At 39.5% G+C, this 15339-nt stretch overlaps 2 protein-coding genes across 6 annotated transcripts; both read right to left on the bottom strand.

The window, feature by feature from the left end:
• Positions 1-2238: 2238 nt before the first annotated feature.
• Positions 2239-10309, bottom strand: LOC308323135 (chemerin-like receptor 1). 5 transcript variants are annotated; one of them, XM_080774767.1, is made up of 3 exons: positions 10219-10309; positions 7895-8014; positions 2239-5586 (listed from the first exon to the last, which is right to left on the bottom strand). In XM_080774767.1, exon 3 carries the CDS (start codon positions 5575-5577, stop codon positions 4504-4506), a length of 1074 nt encoding a protein of 357 aa, XP_080630893.1. In that variant the 5' UTR covers positions 5578-5586; positions 7895-8014; positions 10219-10309; the 3' UTR covers positions 2239-4503. The 5 variants fall into 5 exon arrangements, with proteins under 5 accessions (XP_080630893.1, XP_080630895.1, XP_080630894.1 ...); XM_080774769.1 differs by lacking the exon at positions 10219-10309 and adding an exon at positions 8806-10160; XM_080774768.1 differs by lacking the exon at positions 10219-10309 and adding an exon at positions 8564-8788.
• A 2220-nt stretch (positions 10310-12529) lies between these two features.
• Positions 12530-15016, bottom strand: LOC308322277 (chemerin-like receptor 1; the record flags this gene model as incomplete). Its single annotated transcript, XM_080773473.1, has 2 exons — positions 14940-15016; positions 12530-13522 (listed from the first exon to the last, which is right to left on the bottom strand). The coding sequence occupies exon 2, from the start codon at positions 13511-13513 to the stop codon at positions 12530-12532; it is 984 nt and encodes a 327-aa protein (XP_080629599.1). The 5' UTR covers positions 13514-13522; positions 14940-15016.
• Positions 15017-15339: the final 323 nt, after the last annotated feature.

The following is a 15339-nucleotide window of genomic DNA, read 5'->3' as shown; positions in this document are numbered from 1 at the left end:
TTAGCTTTATTGGGTTTTAGGGTTAATACCTTAGAGATATACTCTAAGGTTAATTCACCCCATGGCTCCTCAACTAGCCAGTGGCAGGTTTTATGACTAGCTGGCTTCCTGTGAGGTTAGGTTTAGCGTTAGAATTAGGTTTACGTATTTGGTCTATTCTTTTAAACTATAGCCTATATATTTTTTAATATTTGAGTTTTTACAGTTTTTACCCATGCTCTCCCATTTACATTTCAAGGTGTCCCTGTCATGTTCTTATTTTTTGTTTCCTGGGTCAGGTTTCTAATGGCCCATTTGGTGGAATGTGCTAATGTGTAATATCAAAACAATTTGTCTAATATTCTGACATCATGTTTAAACCTCCAGGAAAATCCGTGTTGAGGTTCCACAGGATCCACTGCTTTTCATTAAAACGTCTTTGTCCTTCTGTCCAGTTGGGACTGTGTTGAAGTCCAGACACTTTCAGAGCTGTGATGCCATGTGCCATGTAATGTTACACAATTCTTGTAGTTGTCTTTTTTGCATTGTTAATATATATGTGCTTTTCATGCAATATTCACCAGGAAGAAGGTACAGGGAGAACAGTAGGTGTTTGCTATCAATCAGCTGCTATCAACAGGCCAGATCCACTTAGCATACAGGGACCCCTGTTGCTGTCCATGCATCCTGTCCAGAGTCCAGACATGCCTGACTCTCATTTGTTGAGAGACAACTTAGAACAGTTATTTAAGCTATATTTAATGTGAATTGTATGTTCCATATACATCAATAGATTCAGAATCATGAAAACCCCCTAGTTTGCCGCTACTTAAAGCAAGATGAAATTTGGGAAATGTTGCCTTATATTGGTTGTCTACAGTATGGTGTGGTATACAAAAATGGCCACAACTCTTTTCGCAATGTTTCCGGCAGAGCAGGCCTCTCATTCTGTGGACCTTAATGACCAAATTAATAGAAAAAACACAAATTAAAAGTACAGCATGACATCACAGGTCCTGTCCAATTTTGGGCCTGTGTGGCTTCCCGGCTATAAATAAAAAATCTTTGAGTTACACAAGCATATCCTATGCCATTTTCCCCCACCACATCCTGTTTCCCAAGCACACTCTGCCAATACACATCAATCTTTATTTGTAAAAAGAACAAGATATTCAGTCTTTGTATATTTTATTTATATAATGACACAATGTACATCAATCTTTATTTGTATAAAGAACAAGATATTCAGTCTGTGTGTGTATACACAAACACCTGTCTAAAAGCCTCTAAGGCCAACCTAATTGACTGCAGTCTAACATTTCGCCGGCAGATGTCACTATCACTTAAGCTTCGAAGTTTGAACCATTTGTGAAACGATTGGTTCAAGTGGTTCAGTGGTTTATAATTAAGCTTAATTTGCCCATCACTATAGTAGTTGCTGTATTTGCTAATACTACAACAACTGACGAAGGACTTTCCTGCGTATATTTGATCGACGGGCCATCCAGATTAGGCAATTTCTTCATCTCAAACTCTTAATCTTCAACTTCTTCTCGCCCAAATAACAAAGGCCAAAGCTATAGTTCGACATTTTCTGCTAAAGAAAATAACTTTAATGTAATGTTGGTTTTGTTTCGCCTCCTCATCTAGTGTCTAGTCTTGAGTTCATCATGAACTCCTATTTAATGTGATGTTATAATCAAATCAAATGTAGTTTTTCTAATTATTGCTTTTTTCACTTCTCTAGGACATAACCTCCTGTCCGAACACAGCCTGTTTTATTATTTTATTTTTATGTTTGACATTTGTAAAAATATATATTGTTTTATATTATATTTGCCTTATATTGGTTGATAATGGTACCCCAACTTTCAGCAGTTTTCACAAAGTTTCCCAAGGGAATTGGGTTGGAACACATTTTTCTGTGATAGTAGACACCTTAAACAGTTTTTTGCAGATTTGCCACAACTATACAGACGTACGTAAACACACACTTGTATTAGCATGAAAGAACATTACTAGTACAACATTACAAGGCAGATTCAAAGATAAAGTTGACATACAGCGGGGCTATCGTTAGATGCAATGTGGTGTAGTGTACGTATAAATATACTAGGCTACTATCAATATGAGATAGGAAAATAATAAAAATATTGATATCAGTAAATCTTTACTATGTTCTGATGTTCACTTGTGTTTTTATGAGTTCTGCAGTGTCATGTATATCCACTTTTAATACACAGAAAGAAAGCCAACAAGTTAAGATTTAAAATATATTTATTGACAAAAATACATAGAATTTAATTACAATAGTTCAATAATATAGAATAATGGGCTAAAACTCACAAGCCTTCAGATCACGAGACTCAGAGTACAAGCTCCAAATGGAATTACATTCTAGTATGAGAAAGATCACGAAAAAAAGTAAATATCAAAGTAAATAAAAAGTAAACTGGTAAAATGATGGTTTGTACTCTTCTCAGATTCAATTTAAAAGGATAAACACTTCTAAAATGAAAAATTAGACCTTGCACAATAAAACCAAAGTTAAAATTACAATAAAAGGTAATGTATCCAATTAGAAGATATAAAGCTAAAACTTAGAACAACAGCTACAAAGTTAGGTTTAAAAACAAATCAAGGGAAAGTCTTAAAACAAAAGGAACTGCTTACTGCACTATTTATTTAAGATTAGAAGTTAAAACAAAGCAAGCCCAGAAACCTTTGTCCACTCTATTGATACAAACATGTCAGTGTCAGTGGCCTTTGGTGACCTTTGGTGACTGACACCTCCCTTTGACTCATTTTCTATTTGGGGAGAGTGAGAATCAGGGGAGGAGTCTGGATCAGACCTGAGATCAAACTTTCAACCTCATATAGACTTATACATTATTTCCACCACTTGTCTTCAGCAATTCAATGGCCAGACTGCAACAAAATCATACTATACACTTCATGTATACTGTGGAAACAGTCTAAGTGAAAAATTCAACCAGGGTCAGGCAGACTTGGAGATCAGCTCTTCACACAGATGTGTGACAATGCCTCTAGCATTTCATTCGATTATCATAACTTATTTATTCAGATTTGAATTTCCACTGGAAAAGCTATTTTAAAATGATACCAATAGTGTAATATTAACCTAATGGTATTACTACAGTACAACGAAAAAAGGAATACACACTTTAATAATAATTATATATATTTCTCAAAGCTAACACTACTCTCCGAAGAGGCAGCAAAGACTGGCCTCAAGATCAATGTGAAAAAGACAGAACTCATGAAGGTAAACAACAAACAGGATCTCCCAGTCCAACTACAGGGAGACAACCTCAAAGAGACTGACCGCTTCACATATCTCGGGAGCATACTGGGCAAGGATGGTGGATCAGACGATGACATCAAAAGCAGAATAAACAAGGCCAGACACGTTTTCACCACACTACGACCCATCTGGAACTCCAAGGCACTGTCCCTCCATAATAAAATCAGAATATTTAACACCAACGTCAAGTCAGTTCTCCTCTATGGATCAGAGACATGGAGAGTGACAAACACTACCACCAACAAACTCCAGACATTTGTCAACAGGTGCCTAAGGCGCATCCTGAACATCAGGTGGCCTGATAAAATATCAAATGCCAGCCTGTTGTAGAAAACCAACCAAAACTCCATCAGCCAGGATGTGAAGAAGAGAAAGTGGGGGTGGATTGGACATACCCTCCGAAAACCTACTGACAACATCACTAGGCAAGCACTGGACTGGAACCCACAGGGCAAAAGAAAAGTGGGGAGGCCAAAACAGAGCTGGAGAAGATCAGTGGAGACTAGTGAGGCAAAGTCGACTAGATTATCGTGGGCCCAGCTGAAGAAAACTGCTCAAAACAGAGTCCGATGGCGGGGTGTGATTGCGGCCCTATGCTCCACCTAGGAGCCTACAGGAATAAGTCAAGTAAGTCAAAAGGTGAGGTCAGTACGGGTCAGGAGTGATCTTGGTGCAGGGACATACAATGCAAGAGGACTCATCTGTCATGTGTCTGTGACTTATGCCACCTCAGACCTCCCCCTACTTGGGCATTTGCTGGTTCAGGTCACAGGTGGCAGTCAAGTGTAATTTCTCTGATTCCTTCATCCTTACACATCTGCGCATGTGCATATATGTGTAGATATATATATATTTTTTTCTTGGCCAAGGTCTTCCGACTACCGCAGTGCTGTGCATTTATAAAAATCACACCCGTGTGAACTGAGTGGTGCATAAGCCTATTGATAACCATGACATTATGATTGTCTACTACTGCATCGGAGGGACTGACTATATACGTATGTGGAATATGAGATGCATGCGTGTCCCTGTTCATTCTGTTCTTATCATGGTTTCCACTGTTCTTACTGTATATAAGTGTGTAATAAACTCCAGAAGATATGTGTAATACATCACTGTGTGTTGCATTATGTTCTCCGCTCCTGCTACCAGACGGATCCTCACACACCACCCAGTTTATATGGAGACTTCTAGAGGCCTTATAGATGGTCGAATTGGTGCAATTCCACACCAGCTTCAGACATAAATGTAACCACTTTTTCAGACTCAGAGGGCCAGCTCTCCTCACTGAAAGCATCCTCCATTTTTGAAACGAAAGCAAAAAAGTTCCGCTTGATGTCTTTGCCCATGAATGCATAGAGAAACGGGTTCAGGCAACTGTTTGCATGTACGAGAACCAGTGCTATCTTAAATCCAGTTATCATGAATTCATTGTGAAAGTCGTTAATCTGTAGTAAAATGAAGATGTGGTAGGGAAGCCAACAGATGACAAATGTGGCTATCAGGGCAGTCATGACTTTGAAGGGCATGGCAGACCTGTAGATGCTGTTGTTCCTCATCCTTACAATGATCATAGAATAACACCCAGTGATGATCACCAGAGGAAACACAAAGCCTAGAACAAAGCGAAAGACAGGGACACTTGTAGAGCTGAAGATTGACATTTCAAAATTGTTGTAGCAGTGAATAACCTGATCATGTTCTTCTGTGTCACGAATCACTAAGGAGGGAATGCTCAGCAGCATAGAGAAGAGCCAGGCAACCACAACGGCGACTGCTGCCCGTTTCACCGTGCGATTTTGGACCCAACGTGCATACAAAACAGACACACAACGGTCAACACTGATGATTAGCATCAGGAAGATGCTGCTGAACATGTTGAGAAACAAAATAAAGGGGGCAAACTTGCACATGAATAGTCCAAAGTTCCAAGATCCTGTTGCATGTAGATTGATGTTGAAAGGCTGCGTTGCACAGAAGATGAAGTCGGAGAGGGCCAGGCTGAGGTACCACGTCGTGGTGACTGTCCTCCTCTTCCTCATCTTGAAGCCGATAACCCAGATGACCAGGCCATTCCCCAAAAGCCCTAGCAGGAGGATGGTCACGTTTACCACAACCAGGGTGACACACTCTGCTTGCTCACTGCACAATGGTGGTGTTGATGTGACGTTGAAGACGTATGGATCAATAACGTAATCATAATAATCCACATCAACTGTGCCATAGTCATCTGCACCGTTAGGCAATGAAGTCACTGTTGACATGGATGACATGGTGCACTCCTAAAGACAATGAAATACATAAGTTAAGGTCATTGTGGCGACACTACATTGTGCATTTATTAGGGGGGTAAATGTAGCCTATGTTTTTTTTATAGTGAAAATATCTGATCTACATGCTCTCAACACATCTCAATGGCCCTCGTTGTGAGATTGCAGATCAGCTATGATTGTGCAACACAAGATGTGCTCCTCGATTATTTAATTCATTGAAAAATAATAATTGCTAAGGAAATAATCTAGATGTATCAATTAGACATTTGGGACTATATCGTTTCCCACATTATACTACAGTATATCAGAAATATATAAATGCTACAGAACAATTAGGAAACAGTACATGGAAAAACAACTACAGCATAACAACAACAACAACGACAACAACACAGCATCAGTCCTATAGTAACAGGGGGGGGAATATTGTAAATGCAATTCGCAGTTTAAAAAGTATATTGTACCGGTAATCACAATTTACGATACTGCAAGTAATACAATACATTACATACATAGTAATACATACATTTAGTTAGAGATGCATTGATAGTGTCTGTGCCACCTGTGCAAAGTGGCTAATACCGGTAATGTATTCTGTCCAATCAGACAGATCACATCATTTGGGTTGTTGGTGTCGTTGATAGGTATTTCGGGACTCATTTGTAGATCTGTTATTTTGAGAGACATTTTTATTTGGCTGTATGTGAATCAGTTCTGTGCTCTCTGAACTAAAATGAATTGGCTAAATCATATATGCTCCTGACTGGATCTTCCTTCTTTTTTTTTGTGGACTCATCTATTCTATTGGGTATTTAAACGTATTTTTCTAAAAGTCCAGATGAGAGAACTTGCACTGCAGAGCCAGATTTGCCGTATCAATTACCTATTGCCACCAGAGCCTGAAGGCTCCAATTGATTCATTGATTGATTGAATACTTGATTAGACAGAAATGAAAAGAGCAACAGAGTACAGTTAAACAAGTCTAAAGGAATAGCAGCACCAAAACAAAGTCCTTGCGATCTTGTTTCCATTCGGGTCCTAATGTATTCAATTCATTAGGGTCCTAATGTATTAAATTCATAAGCATGACATGAAAATTAACAACACAATTCAATATTGTTCAATACAAAATATAAAACACTATAATTATGTGCCTTTGAACTACTGAAAGGTGGATTTTCAGGCCTGTTTTAAAGGAAGGGATCAGGGCATTCCACAAGGAGAATTTAACCATGTTAAGACTCCCAGGTTGGTCTGGTGGTCCTAGTCGTCAGGTGTTAAGACAACAATGGTTGCTAAGTGTTTGACTCCTATTGCCACCAGAGAGGGCTCTATACGTCTAGTGGTATCTCTGCATTAAAAAGGGATCTTCAGATCAGGGTTGACATCTTGGTTAAGTTCTTACCGGACATCACTTTAGACAACCAGTCCCTTTGAGTAGTAGCCTATTTTATAATACGAAAATTAATTAAAATAAATTAAAAACTAAATTTAATTAGCATGACAATATCAGTCACCAGAATCAAAGGGAGGAACTTAAAAACTGCCCGGGGTGTTCACAAAAGCCTGAGTAGCCAAAAAGTTTTGCAGTCCATATTTACGACACTATAATGAATGCGTGAGAATGTTAGAATTTTGCAAAAAAGTGTGGATGAGATTTGCCTGTACTTTAAGAACAGACAAACAAAGCTGAAGGGGGAGGGACATAGTAAACAAACAGGGTTTTCCCCATAGACAGAGCACACTGCACATCTCCATAATAAGGTGACGGGGGAGGGACACAGTAAACAAAGACGTTTTTTCAAACAGTCTTTTCGCACTAGTATTGTAGGTTTACTAGTTTTCGATTAATTGATTAAACAGGACCCCAATAGAAACAATAAATCCATAGTGCTTTCCTGGGTTTATATTTTTACATCCCTTTTTTAAATAAAGTATTCAATCAATCAATCAAGCTCAACGTGAATACTGGTTGGAACGGAGAGCGTTTCTTGCTGCCGCACACATACACACTCACATCATTAGAAAGTGTGAACAATTTCCGGTTGTTGGTCCTTGTGTTGTGCAGTCCATATTTACCATTTTGCAACATGAGTGCATCACAGTGTAAAATATGTTTAATGAGTGAGATGTTTTTTGTTGAGTTTTTTACAGCCAGCTAGGGTGAGAATCTTAGAATTTAGCAAAAACGAGTGCATGATATTTGCCTATTGTGTCTAACTACCTAAGTGTGAGGTTTAGACATTTGGTTCAGATAATTGATTTAGTGTTTAAGCCATTGTGAAAAAGAAAAACTTTGATGGGGGAAAAACTGACTTTTTGAGTGGTGCAACCACTGTCCCTGGCTGGCTGGCTGGCTGGCTGTGTCCCTGGCTGGCTGCCTGTGTCCGTCCGAGCCTGAAAATAGTGTTGGTTGGTTTTCACCACCAAGTGAGCCTAACACACACACACACACACACACACACACACACACATATTAACTGTATGGACCCCCACACGGTAACTCTGTCATTTCTCAACCATTTTGGACGTGGGGCGGCTCGCCAGAACTGGGCTGCCCTCCTGGGTGTGATTTATCTTTCTATGAAATGAGTCTGACTGATCAGTCTGACTCAAAATGTATATTTTGTCTCATTTTCCCCTCTTACTGTGACGCAAATGAGACAAAATATTATTATCCCTGTGTTGCTTTTAAATAAACTTTGTTGAAACACAGAAGAAGCTTATATGGGACTTAATGAGAACCCAATATGGAAAAGTGCATATAGGAGAAGGCTTTGATTGATTGATTGATTGAAATATTTATTAACAGTTTGCAGAATTACAGTACATTTCAAGCACAAACTCAATACAAAGACTGTTAACTGTGAGTGGACGACCCAATTAAGCATTACACTTGTTTACAACCTGGCCTGAGAGAATACAACAAAGACATTCCTTCACGAACATTTGCTGGAAAAATAATGTGCAAGTAAGTTCACTCACCTCACACAAGACAACCTGCTGAGAATAGATATGGGTACGGAGCAACTGACTGTCTGACTCACAACTCCGACTGGAAAAAGTGGGGGTTGGGATAGTGTGTCTCTCTCACTCACTCACACACACACTCACACAACCAAAAACACTAGCTGGGGTTTGTTTACAACCTGGCCTGAGAGAATACAACAAAGACATTCCTTCACGAACATTTGCTGGAAAAATAATGTGCAAGTAAGTTCACTCACCTCACACAAGACAACCTGCTGAGAATAGATATGGGTACAGAGCAACTGACTGTCTGACTCACAACTCCGACTGGAAAAAGTGGGGATTGGGATAGCCCCTCCAACTGATCCAAAATGCCGCAGCTCGCTTGGTCTTCAACCAGCCAAAATTCTCACACGTCTCCCCCTTCTACAATTGTAAATTGTAGTGTGTTGGATAGTGGTGCTGTCCAATGGTTAAAGTCTGAGTTGAGTAAAAACTGTCCCTACACTGCACCACAGCATGCGTGTGAGTGACCTGCGTGTGAGTGCATGTAACAAATTACAAGTTACTGTGTGTAATGTAATGTGAGAGCTTCTGTTGGCAACAGGACTGACCCTGGGGGGTCAGCTCCTTTGAATTGAGAGAGAGAGAGAGAGAGAGAGAGAGAGAGAGAGAGAGAGAGGACCACCAGATGATCTATGACCCTGCCTCAGCCCAGAACATAGCAGGCCCTCACAGTCCACAGTGGGAACTCGGCAGAGGGCACTCTGCAGAAACAAAGAGGACAAAGAGGAAGCAACAAAAACAGGACACTGCACACCATCAACATATTCGGGAATGTCGGACCTACACCCCAGCTAGTGTTTTTGGTTGTCGAACAGCAGTTTCTTATCCATTGGTGGGAGGAGACTCAAAAATAGCAAAAAAATAGATCCAGCATCAGGGAGCAGCCTTATAACTCTATGGGAGTAGCGGCGATAGTCAGTGTTTCCACACTTGGGCAGACAGGCACGGCCAGATTCCCGGAAACGCTTGCCCCAGGGGCTTTCTGCCGCGTGGGTGGAGCTTCATTTCCATCCACCAGCTGTCTAAAAACTCCGGAAGAGACGCCGGCAGACAGCGGAAAACGGCCGCGCCCGTCTGCCCAGGTCTGGCAACAGCTAGTGCTGAGGGTGCGCTGAACACACACACAGTCACACACACACACACACACACACGGGTGAACGCAAAAAGTGTTACATGCACGTGAATCACATGCACGCTTTGATTTGGTGTAGCGACAGGGCCCTCGGAGGGGTTGATTCGGCACTGACCTCACATCACCAGGCTTTCCACCTCGGAGGAAATAGTTTGACACCAACTTTCACACTCGCTCACTCTCCAATTCAATTCAAAGGGCTTTATTGGCATGGCAAAACATGCGTTTACATTGCCAAAGCAAAAGTGGGACACTGGGACAATACAATGTGTCACACAGCTGGATCACTGGAACCAGAGCCGTGGATGAGATAGTATAGTAGTAGTACAGAATAGACAATTCATCAATGTGTATAGTGGCTATGGCCACATCGTTATATCTTTATAGGTAACATGTGCCAGGCTATTTATTCCTGAAATAGTGAATAAGCGCCATGATGCTATATTATATGATTATGAAGGTAATTCCTGACCTGCCCGCAGCCTGTGTTCCTTTTTGCTCATATAAATCACCGCAGCACCGGAGGCGGTATAGCAGGGAAATGTTAGCTGGGTAGTGGATTGGGGGAGGGGCGGGTTTCAAGCAGTGTTTTCTGTGCCACATCTGCAGGAGGAGGACTTATGAAACTGGAGAAGGAAAAACAACGTGTACACGTGATGCGGAAATCTTCCCATCCCCTGCCACTCACACAACAGTGATCAGCATCAATGTTAAACGTTTTTCTAACGGTGAGTTTCAATGTTTATCTGACTTAAAGCTGTGAATGGTCAGGCATGCTGGATCCTTACAGCCTGTGCACACACTCAGATCCTCAGACAAGGCCCTCCAGATCATTACAAAGTGTGGTAGGCCTATAGGGCTTTTGCAATCCGGGCCCCTAAAGCTTAATGGACGCCCTACAGTAGGCCTACCTGTGAATTTAAGACGTGCAAAATCCCTATCATCAAACTCACCTTTATGTTAAGGCCTATTTTATTTACTGATATCTTGTTGTAGTTTATCTCTAATGTTTTTATTATGTTGCTGTCTTTTTACCCTGTTCTGTAAAGCACTTTGTGACTATGGAAATGTGCTATATAAATAAGTCTATCTTCTTTTATCGCCTTGAGACTGTGTGAGGCAGGTTTGGTGCCAATTTCAGAATGCATTTCACATGTTGACAATAAAGTTGTTGAACATTGGTCAGACAGACCACCAGGTCAGACTCAGACAGTACACACCTGGCATGACTCAGGTTTACCTTCATGAATAGGCTGTTGTGCCCTTGAAAGGTAACTGCTGTTATTTCGCTTGACCAACTTTTGACCTAAGAGTCTCCATAGGGATGGTGGTGATAAGTGATGTTTCAGTTGAGTCATGTGCACGGAGAACATGATAACGGTCGAATGGGGTGGCAGCAGCGACACACACACAGAGCATCACCTATTTCCATTTTTTATGTTATATATATTTATTTTCCTTTTTTCTTTTTTTTTCAAAAAACAATGCTACTGTACGTGTGTTGGTTATATATTAGGCTATATAAATATATTGAACAAACAAAAAGTATTAAAAAGCACTTCGGACAAAACCATTGGACCCTCAAACTCATGCAACTGACAATATATAAAGTCACAATACCAACTTTGATGAGGCAGTATTGCATTGTTTTTTAAATATGTTTTTGTTCATTCAAGGACAAGAACAACATGGATAGTGATAGATAGGTGATTAAATCACGATTTCTGTCGTGTTGGGTTCTTAGAAGAAGTATACACAAGAACAACTGAACACTTACCTGGTTACGTCCCTATATGAACTATGAACCCTGTGCTGTGAGGTCATCACGTTCACATTAAATTACGCCACAATTTCTGAATTAAAAACAAAACACAACCCAGTAAAAGGAGATTGAGATACAAATAAAGTAGACACCCAGCCATTGATCTTGATTGAATAGGCTATACTTGTAATGTTTAGACAGAAATGTAAAACAGCAACATTCAGACGGAGTACTGTCAAACACTTGGTAAAACTCAACTCAACAAAAAGGATAGCACCACCTTGTGGTCCAAAACGATAGCACAACCTTGGTCATGTTTCCATTCGCGTCCTATGTATTCATTGACACAAAAAATAACAAAATTCAATATATCACAAAATATAAAACATTATAGGGCCTACAGAGAAATGTTTGTTTAAAGTTTAGACCACTGTAAACAAACTATATGTTTGTATCAATGTTGCAATGTAGAACTACTCAGCCCAGAATTGAAAATGTAAATAAGTAAAAGTACAAACGTATTGGCATGAAAAAGTACTTGATTTGAAGTACCAAAAGTACTTTGTGCAGAATTTCCCATTTCAAGTTTTCAAACGTATAAAAATCCTTTGAAAAGGAAAGCTTGTAGATCGGCTATTTTCAAATGGCAGAAATGTAGGCTACATAGGACTGAAATGGTTAATGTACGTAAATCTACCTTTTTACCTTTTAAATTGCCTTTTTCTAATAAATGTAGTGGAGTAAATTAAGGTACAATATTTGGATCCAAGATGTAGTGGAGTCAAGGGTAAAAGTATTAGAAATACTACAGTAAAGTACAAATACCTCAAAATTGTTCTTGTACACTGGGTAAGGTATTAATCTACAGGGGAAAAACTGCTGTAACTGCTGTACCTCTAGTAATAGTGATCTTCCCTTTTTATTATAATAATAATAATAATAATAATAAATATAATAATTATTATTAATTATTATAATTAATATTTTTAGGCAGTTTGAGATTTAACCTCTTGTTCAGACCCTATGGTTCAGACTCAGAGGGCCTCTCCTCACTGAAAGCACTCTCAATTTTTGAAATGAAAGCGCTCAAAAAGTTACAGTTAATGGCTTTGCCCATGAATGCATAGAGAAACGGGTTCAGGCAACTGTTTGCGTGTACAAGAGTCACTGATATCATTGCCAAAAATGCATTGTAAAAGTGGTTAATCTCTAGTAAAACTGAGATGTGGTAGGGAAACCAACAGATGACAAATGTGACTATCAGGGCAGTCATGATTTTGAACGGCATGGTAGACCCAGTGTACATGCTGTTGTTCTTCATCCTTACAATGATAATAGAATAACACACAGTGATGATCACCAGAGGAAACACAAAGCCTAGAACAAAGTGAAAGACAGGGACACTTGTAGAGCTGAAAGGTAGCATTTCCAAATTGTTGTAGCAGTGAATAACCTGATTCTGATAATCTTCTTCTGTGTCACGAATCACTAAGGAGGGAATGCTCAGCAGCATAGAGAAGAGCCAGGCAACCACAACGGCGACTGCTGCCCGTTTCACCGTGCGATTTTGGGCCCAACGCGCATACAAAACAGACACACAACGGTCAACACTGATGATTAGCATCAAGAAAATGCTGCTGAACATGTTGAGAAACAAAATAAAGGAGGTGAACTTGCACATGAATAGTCCAAAGTTCCAAGAACCTGTTGCTTGTAGATTGATGTTGAAAGGCAGCGTTGCACAGAAGATGAAGTCGGAGAGGGCCAGGCTGAGGTACCACGTCGTGGTGACTGTCCTCCTCTTCCTCATCTTGAAGCCGATAACCCAGATGACCAGGCCATTCCCCAAAAGCCCTAGCAGGACGATGATCACATTTACCACAACCAGGGTGACACCCAACCAGGGTGGTGGTGGTGTGGAAGTGACCCCAGTGTAATTGTAATCATCATAATCATAGGTAGTATCAAGAATAGGAAACGGAGTTGGTGATGGCCAGGGTGTCATGGTGCTCTCCTAAAGAAAAGGAAATTGATACAAGTTACGTTTATTTTGGTCATACTGCATTGTGAATTTAGGCGTTAACAATCAATTTGACATCTTTGTCAAAGTATTAAGGTAGTATCATAATTGAAATATCTGTTAAAAACATGCTAAATCTAGTCAAATTAAACCAAATGCACCCGTAGGGTTTCATTTTACTTCAATTAGTTAAACTATTGTTAAACTTATTGTTAAAATTATTGTTTCTCGCCCTTATGCGTCTTACTGGTAATATTAGTGTGACATTAGTGTGAACAATGTTGGGTTGTTGGTGTTGTTATGTTTAACGTTTGCAGTCCACATTTACCATTCTGCATAAAATATTTGTAAAATATGAAAATAAATGAAAATTTGTGTTTTGTTTTTATTTGGACAAAATAAAGAATGGTTTTGCCTAGATTCAAGATTCAATAATTTATTTGCCATGTCAACAAGTTGATAGGAATTTGTCTTGGTTCATACTCAACATATACAGACAACCATAGATACACAAACAAGAAGGACAGTACAATACAAAAACCAGCAGCATATGAAATTACATTCAGTTTTTTTTTAAGTGCTATATGCATATACTGTACTATGAGTTCAGATGTCTAATGGCTACGGGGTAAGTGCTATCCCTGAAGCGACATGTAGAGCTCTGGATACTTCTATATCTCCTGCCTGATGGGAGGAGATTGAAGAGGTGATGTGCATGATGGGAGTTGTCTGCAATGATTTTATTTGCCTTCCTAATTATTCTGGTGGAATAGAGTGAGGAAAGTGTAGGGAGGCTGCATCCTATGTTTTTTGATGCGCGACGTACTACTCTTTCCAGCTTTGATTTGTCTTGAGAGGTTGTGTGAGCAAACCAGACAAGCATGGAGAAGGTGAGAACACTTACTATTACTATTGTGTATATAACTACCTAAGGTTTTTGTCAAAAGTGTGATTGATTGACAAATTGATTTAAGCATTTGATTCAGAGAATTGAGTTTAGCCATTGTTGGAAAAACTGATGAGCAAAACTGACTAAGTCAGTCTAAATTCATATTTTGTCTCATTTTCACCCAAATGAGATAAATTATTGCTTTAAAATAACACAATGTAAAAAAGAAGATTAATGAGGCTTAATGAGACTGAAACTGAACGTACAATTGATTGTTTGATTGAAAATTGAATTCACAGTAGAATGGGTACAGTTCAAAAGAAAGTACAGGTCAATACAAAAACTGCTAACTGAGGATATAACCAGAAAAAGCACTAAGATTTGTTTACATCGGGGTCCTCCAAAAATAAATAAAGACAGTTGCATAGGAGGGGAATAAAATAAGAGAATTAAACGAAGAGGGTCCTAGTCTAGCAGTTTAAACATTTGTTGGAAAAATAATGTGCAAGTAAGTTCACTCACCTCACACAAGACCACGTTCTGAGAATAGATCTGGGTATGCAGTAGTAAAGAAGTCACATATCTTTTGTACTACAATTTATGTAGTGTATTGGCGCCCAGACATATAGGCATTATACAGTAGGCATATATATATAAATAGAGTTGGGGACACAATCTGGGGTAGATATGTGAAGAGACCCAGAAATCTGACTGCCTCCAACTAAAACAGATGGAGGAACTCAAAGTGGGCATGCAGAGGGATCATTTCACAAACCAAGCCACCCTTCCCCCTCAGAGGTAGAACAGAAGTTAGTAGCCTACTATGTTAAGATGGTTTCATCATGTCATAAGGACACATAATAATACACCTGTGTTTATAACCACTACACACTGATACAGGTGAGGTCATGTATTCCACATT

This window comes from Protomyctophum bolini (assembly GCF_963924005.1).
Source record: "Protomyctophum bolini genome assembly, chromosome: 10".
Classification (NCBI taxonomy): domain Eukaryota; kingdom Metazoa; phylum Chordata; class Actinopteri; order Myctophiformes; family Myctophidae; genus Protomyctophum; species Protomyctophum bolini.
Note: the sequence above shows the minus strand (reverse complement) of the source record. Positions and strands in the feature narration are given on the sequence as shown.

Excerpts from the sequence above, each read along its gene's own strand:
- LOC308323135 (XM_080774767.1), bottom strand. The coding sequence starts at position 5,577 with ATGTCATCCATGTCAACAGTGACTTCATTGCCTAACGGTGCAGATGAC.